General features: G+C 32.9%; 1 protein-coding gene across 1 annotated transcript; it reads left to right on the top strand.

The window, feature by feature from the left end:
- Positions 1–380: 380 nt before the first annotated feature.
- Positions 381–7,338, top strand: ctsh (cathepsin H). The gene is made up of 12 exons (XM_056478948.1): positions 381–535; positions 818–849; positions 983–1,088; positions 1,171–1,241; positions 1,322–1,426; positions 1,510–1,596; positions 3,527–3,582; positions 3,721–3,802; positions 3,881–3,949; positions 4,022–4,128; positions 5,451–5,576; positions 6,959–7,338. Exons 1-12 carry the CDS (start codon positions 460–462, stop codon positions 7,032–7,034), a joined length of 993 nt encoding a protein of 330 aa, XP_056334923.1. The 5' UTR covers positions 381–459; the 3' UTR covers positions 7,035–7,338.
- Positions 7,339–7,457: the final 119 nt, after the last annotated feature.

Raw genomic sequence — 7,457 nt, forward strand, 5'->3', positions numbered from 1 at the left:
TACCTAATTAGTTTTGCAATAGATTGTCACAGCTGGACATGGCATAATCATAGGCTATTTATGGTCCTTAATGGCGTAAACAATAGGATCGTTTTCAAAAAAAAGTATGGCAAAATCGAGTCCCTTGGACACATGGCTGAAAGCGAAGTAAAAATAAATGTTTACTAGTATTGTGTATGCCCAGCTGGTCATGTGATCATCATGCATCAGCGACGACACCCTCTCTGAACAATACATTTTGTCTGTGCATCGTTTTACAAATAGGTATATCTCAAAATGCCTTTAATTTGGTTTCTATAAAATATTATAATTAGTAAGAGAATGTTTAGTGCACTTTAACCCAAAGAGCAGCGGCCAGTGAAGGCCCTCCCCACGAAGGGGGAGGAGTTGAGGCTCATGTGAGTAAATCTCGCTACTGTACCGGTGTTATTGTTAGTTGTTCACAGGACAGGGTTGAAGATGAACAGGCTGATTTTAGCGGTCCTGTTCGCGGTTCTCTATCAGGTACTTGCAGTTCCGTTGTACACAGAAGAAGGTAAGCTTTCGACCAACTCTTTTGATCTTATTTTTCTTTCCACGTAGCCCACTGTCCGTGCGCTGCTGCGTCGTAACGTTACTTTCGCTTTTGAGATATTTTGCGTTCAATATACATATGCCTACGTTTCAAACCTACAGCTATAGTGATATTTAACATATATAGCATTTGAAATAGATGTTGTGGACTTAAATACTAATGTTAAATGAATAAAACATTATGTGATTTGCATAACATTGTGTATCTATAAATATTTACAAACATCAGTATTGTTTGTTACAGATGAGTATCATTTCAAATCATGGATGTCTCAGGTAAGACTCAGTTGTTTTGTAACTTTATGTCACAACCCAAGGAAAATTAAGGCGACACTGAATTAAAGAAGGAAGTCAAAGTTAGAATGAGGAAGAAAAGTATAACTCCATGTTTTCTCTTTAAATTTTGCAGTATAACAAAAAATATGAGATAAATGAATTTTACGAGCGGCTGCAGATATTCCTGGAGAACAAGAAGAAGATTGAGCAACATAATGAAGGAAACCACAAGTTTTCAAGTAGGACATTTGCAATGACTTTCCAGAAGTCTGTTTGTATTTGATGTAAATTAATTGACATATAATGTTTCTCTTTTTACAGTGGGACTGAACCAGTTTTCAGACATGACCTTTGCTGAATTTAAAAAGACTTACCTCCTGACAGAACCCCAGGTATTATTTTTAACAACATCTCGTGATCAACGAGGAAATAGGAAAGTACCACAATTCTTCAGCATTTTTTCACCACACAGAACTGTTCAGCCACTAGAGGGAATCATGTGAGCAGTAATGGGCTTTACCCTGATGCTGTCGACTGGAGAACTAAAGGACACTACATTACCGATGTCAAGAATCAGGTAGCTTGCATATTTTGCTCTAATAACTGTCTATTTTCCATATAATGTTTAAGTTGGTTGTTAATCAAGGGCACTACTTTCAGGGACCCTGTGGGAGCTGCTGGACTTTTTCCACCACAGGCTGTCTGGAGTCCGTCACTGCCATCGCCACAGGGAAACTCCTGCAATTAGTATGTAGATGTTGATTCAATTTGATATTGGTAGTGAGCATTCATTATTAGATGTTAATTTAGTTCATCTTAATTTAGTGTCAACATTGAAATAATAATTCATTTTTCCTGCCCTCTAGCTTGTATAAACAAACCCTTAATATTACATTCATAATATATCATATAATCTATACAAATCACTGCACAGGGGGTCTCAACCAGAGATCCAGGAGTAACCACAGGGCCCCAAAAGATTGCTAGATGCAGTCTATGGAAATATTTGGAGAAAAGACAGAAAAATGCAAAAATATATTTATATTAAAAGGAGAACGAACATGATTAAATCAATACAAACAAGATTAAAAGAAATACAAATAAATAATAAAAATAATAATAAGTTCAGTATTAAAATTATCTTATAATTGAAGAGTTCAGATGCAAAAACCTCTAAATGTCATCTGAAATGTTCTCCTAAAATGAGAATTTTTCTTAACCTCCTGTGTTCAGTTATTTCACTTGAAAGGCAATTAAAAGAACTTATCTCACTATAGATGTAAAAGTACTGAGCCAAAACACAAGAGTTGAAGAAAAATACTAATTTTAGAAGAAAATATCAAACGGTTTTAAGATGTTTTTGCATCTAAACTCTTCAATTATAATCATTTTAAAGGGTGTCTGCTGAGTCTTAAAAAGTCTTAAATTTCAAAAGATAAATTTTAGGCCTTAAAAGATCTTAAATTCACTGAAATATTGTGTTGTAAGTAAAAATTATTTTAAACAGGTCTTAATTTACCTTTGTCCGTGCCGACACATGACACAACTTTTTTTATATATTTAAGTTTTTATTGCAAAGAAATGCAATTCAAAACAGGTGTTAAGACATGTTTAAAGGAAATTATCCAAATTAAATTCCCTAATCAGGGAAAGAAAACTAAAGCAACACATCCCTTTACATCTTCCAATAATACAAAACTATTTACAGACGTGTATGGGTCATTAGAAACAAACCTTAGTGTTTAGCCCTGTATAATTCTAAAATTTAATTCATAATGGTCTTAAAAGTGTCTTAAAAAGTCTTAAACTTGATTTGAAGAAACCTGCAGAAACCCTGTTTTAATTAGCACAATATTATGACTAAAGTGAATTTCAAGAAATAGTACTTAATTAAATAAATAAAACATTTAAAAAAAGTACTAAATTTATCAAAATGAATAATAATTAGATTAAATGAATAGGTTAATGGATATGTAAATAATATGTAGATAAATAAATAAACAAATAAATATATAAAGGACTATAAGGAGTAGGTAAAAATCTTTTCAAATATTTTCTAAATAATAGTTTATTATATTATTTTATTGGATCTTAATGCTAGAAACTAAGCAGAACAATTTAGCTTCAGATGTGGTTAAATGTAATATATACAGTTGAAATCAGAATTATTAAACTCCCTTTGAATTTTTTTCTTTTTTAAATATTTCCCAAATGACCTTTTACAGAGCAAGGAAATTAACAGTATGTCTGATCATATTTTTTCTTCGGTAGAAAGTCTTATTTGTTTTTATTTCGGCTAGAATAAAAGCAGTTTTCAATTTTTTAAAAACCATTTTAAGGTCAAAATTATTAGCCCCTTTAAGCTATATTTTTTTAATTTATATGTATATACACACAGACACACAATTTTTCCATTTTCTTGTTTCTTGAAAATACTTCTAATATGTTGGTCAAGATATCTTTTTTAGCATAATATTATTATTTAGGATTTTTCATTGAATAAATGCAGCCATTAACAAAATAAACTTCTTTAAACGACACCCTAAAATCTCTCAATGACTTCAATGACTTCTATTTCTTAATGTTTATTTCTTTTCTTCTCCAAACTTTTGACTGGTAATTTAAAACCCCGGTTTATGTGTGTCTGACCTCTTCCTGTTTCTGCATTGTTTTACAGGCAGAGCAGCAGCTTATAGATTGTGCAGGTGATTTCGACAATCATGGTTGCAACGGGTGAGTTTGATTAATGATCAAAGAAGGTGTCTTATTTCAAAGCTATCTGTGCTGATTGTGTTGATTTGGGCTTTAGGGTTTTAAGAGTAAAGTCTAAAAGGGATAAACAACGTTTTAATCTTGTCACATGCTTTTTAGAGGACTCCCGAGTCATGCCTTTGAGTATATCATGTACAACAAAGGTCTTATGACAGAAAATGATTATCCCTACCAGGCTAAAGTGAGTACTTTACTCTTTTTTTTCTTACTGTTTTTAAAAGATCACTTATAAAGTGATGTAACTCATGCTTGTGTTTAGGGGGGTCAATGTAGATTCAAACCACAATTGGCTGCAGCTTTTGTGAAGGAAGTTGTAAACATCACAAAGGTAAGTGAAGGCCCGTCTACAAGTATTAAAAATACGGTGTGTGTGATTCTAACTGTGAATTTGTGTTTTTAGTATGATGAAATGGGCATGGTGGATGCAGTTGCCAGGTTGAACCCTGTCAGCTTTGCATATGAGGTGACATCTGATTTCATGCACTACAAGGATGGAATTTATACCAGGTTGGGATAAAATATGTCTTTTTTTCTTCTTTATTTTTGTATACATTTTAAAATGCTTCATAATATAGCACTACTTGAATATTATTGTACATAAATGTGCATCCAGTCAGTTATTAAACATAGACAGTGTGAGAAAAAAGACATGAATAATGTGCCAAACACTTAATTGTGTAAATATTGGAAATTTCTGTGTGACTACATGTAGAAAACCTGGGGAATCTATGTGGTATTTCTGACATAATACAGTTCAGAAGGTGATCTTGACTGACCAATCAGATTCAAGTATTCCAGAGAGTCATATACATATACAGTTGAAGACAGAATTATAAGCCCCCTTTTGATTTTTTCTTTTTCTTTTTTGGTCTCACTTTATATTAAGTGTCCTTAACTACTATGTACTTGCAACAAAAATTAAATACAATGTGCTTACTGTGTTGATAATGTATTTGAGATTACTTGTGGAGCTCTTGAGTTGGGACAAGGATAGGTTTATGGACAGGTTTGGTGGTATGGGTAGGTTTAAGGGTGGGTTAAGGTGTAAGGAATAGTCAACACTGTATTTACAAATGTAGTTACAGATGTAATTACATACAGGTATTTAATCAAGCATAAGTACACAGTAAATACATGTATTTACACAATAAGTACATTGTAACAAATTATTAATTTCGTTGTAAGTACATAGGAGTTAAGGACACTTAATATAATGTGGGACCTCTTTTTTTTAGATATTTCCCAATTGATGTTTAACAGAGCAAGGACATTTTCACAGTGTGTCTGATAATATTTTTTCTTCTAGAGAAAATCTTAATTTTTTTTAATTCAGCTAGAGTAAAAGCCGTTTTAAATTTATTTAAAAACATTTTAAGGTCAAAATTATTAGCCCTTTTAAGCTATAGATTTTTTCGATAGTCTACAGAACAAACCATCGTTAAACAATAACTTGCCTAATTACCCTAACCTGCCTAGTTAACCTAATTAACCTAGTTAAGCCTTTAAATGTCACTTTAAGCTGTATAGAAGTGTCTTTAAATTATTATTAAAAATTTCAAAATTAAAATTAAGTATTATTTACTGTCATCATGGCAAAGATTAAATAAATCAGTTATTAGAAATGAGTTATTAAAACTATTATGTTTAGAAATACGTTGACATTTTTTTCTCTCTGTTAAACAGAAATTGGGGAAAAAATAAACAGGGGGCAAATAATTAAAGGGGCTACTTATTCTGACTTCAACTGTAATAAACATAATTTTATAGTGTATTAATTTGTGTTAGTTCACTTTAAAAAAAGTATGAAACATGTTATAACTGTTTTACAGCACTGAGTGTCACAACACTACTGACATGGTAAACCATGCTGTGCTGGCTGTGGGTTATGCTGAGGAGAACGGAACGCCATACTGGATCGTGAAGAACTCCTGGGGAACCAACTGGGGGATTAAAGGGTCTGTTTAAACTTTATTTAAATATTGTGCTATGCTATATTTGGTTGATTTTAATATATTTGGCTGGTTTTAAAGCACTACTTCATGAAGCCTTTACAAATCTTTTGTTTTGAATCAATGATTTGGACCACATTTCGATTTGGTAAGGTTGTGTGATTTCAGTAAACGGGGCTTTGTTACATCATAATTGTTTTAAAACTTTTGAAAATTCAATGATTCTCCACTGGCAGTGATCTGTGTAAAACAATACAATTCACATGAATCATACAGGTTTACTCAGATTGACTCTAAGAGGTAAATCACTTAACAGGTTTAATTGGTTTTACCTGATCTTGGATGCGTTTCGCTAGATTGTAGACATTTTAATGAGGCATTTCATTCATTTTCCTTCGGCTTAGTCCCACTATTCATCAGGGGTCGCCACTGTGGAATGAACCGCCAACTTTTAACATATTTTTAACACAGCTGAAGCCCTTCCAGCTGCAACCCAGTACTGGAAAAATCCATACACACTCATTCACACACATAGACTATGGCCAATTAAGTTTATTCAATTCACCTATAGCACGTGTCTTTGTACTGTGGGGAGCACCCAGAGGAAACCCACGTGAACGCTGGTAGACCATGCAAACTCCACACAGAAATGCCATCTGACCCAGCCAGGACTCGAACCAGCGAACTTCTTGCTGTGAGACAACAGTGCTAACCAATGATCCACCATGTCGGCCTATTGAGGCATTTGTAAAATGAAAACGAATAATGTTAGTCATTTGTTGGCCTGTTTAGAACAGCCCACCGTGAAACAAACAACACATAAGAATTAAAAAAGACACCTCATTTACATTTATTGATATTAGATGATAAGCTCACAGCATTTATAGAGTATACTTTCAATTTAAAGTTTACAATATGCGTGGAAAAAAGTCCTAATGTGAGATTTTGTTGCATTTACTTAATTTTGACCACCAGGTGTCCTACCCAATGGTGTTTCCAACTTTTTTCACCCATCATTACTATTGACCTTATTCTTCATTGCGGAAGTGCGCTTGTTTTTTGTTGTAGAACTTCTGATTCAGTTGCCAATGGGAGAAATGACTGGCATAAAACTATTTGCTCTACAAATGTGTGTTCACGAAAAATAGAAGAACATAATAAGAAAATATCAGTTTGCAACATCAAGCAGCATAACAAGCTGTTTTTAACATCTAAAAATGAATGTAAGTGAATGAGATTGGAAATCTAGAGCCAGAAAGATTGCAATGACTGCGACCGCTTGTACTTGAGGAAAACGGTCAATAAGGTTGAAAAAAGCATTGTGATTAAATATGACCACTTGACCAAGTTATGTGTGATTTTTAAATATGATCGTTTTTTCTCTTCAGATATTTCTACATTGAAAGAGGAAAGAACATGTGTGGACTTGCTGCATGTTCATCCTATCCTATACCTTTGGTGTAAACAAATGAAACGCATGAAAAGGGAGAAACATTTTAAACATTTTTCTACTCTCACACAAAATCATTGTATGCACAATATTGTCAATGATGAGCCATTATAGTCAATACTAGTTTTCATGAAATCAGATAAATACTTATTTTATTTTTTTATGTGTGCATTGATTTAAAACATACAGTAACACACACTCCATTAGCCTCCAATGTAGTCACTGTTGAAGGTGTTTACTTTGTTAACATTCAAATTTAGTGTTTTTGATGTTTGCATGAAAAACTATTGTACTGAAATAAATATTTTCTCAGGGAAAGCTTTTGTGTCTATTTTATAATGAATAAGTTTGTACCAGCATATTGGTGTTTAACCGGAGAAAAGCTTAAGCATTAAAATGATGATATAAAGAGTTGAAAGCAAAAATAATAGTCCTAT

The sequence above is a fragment of the Danio aesculapii genome, chromosome 18, assembly GCF_903798145.1.
Source record: "Danio aesculapii chromosome 18, fDanAes4.1, whole genome shotgun sequence".
NCBI classification, from domain to species: domain Eukaryota; kingdom Metazoa; phylum Chordata; class Actinopteri; order Cypriniformes; family Danionidae; genus Danio; species Danio aesculapii.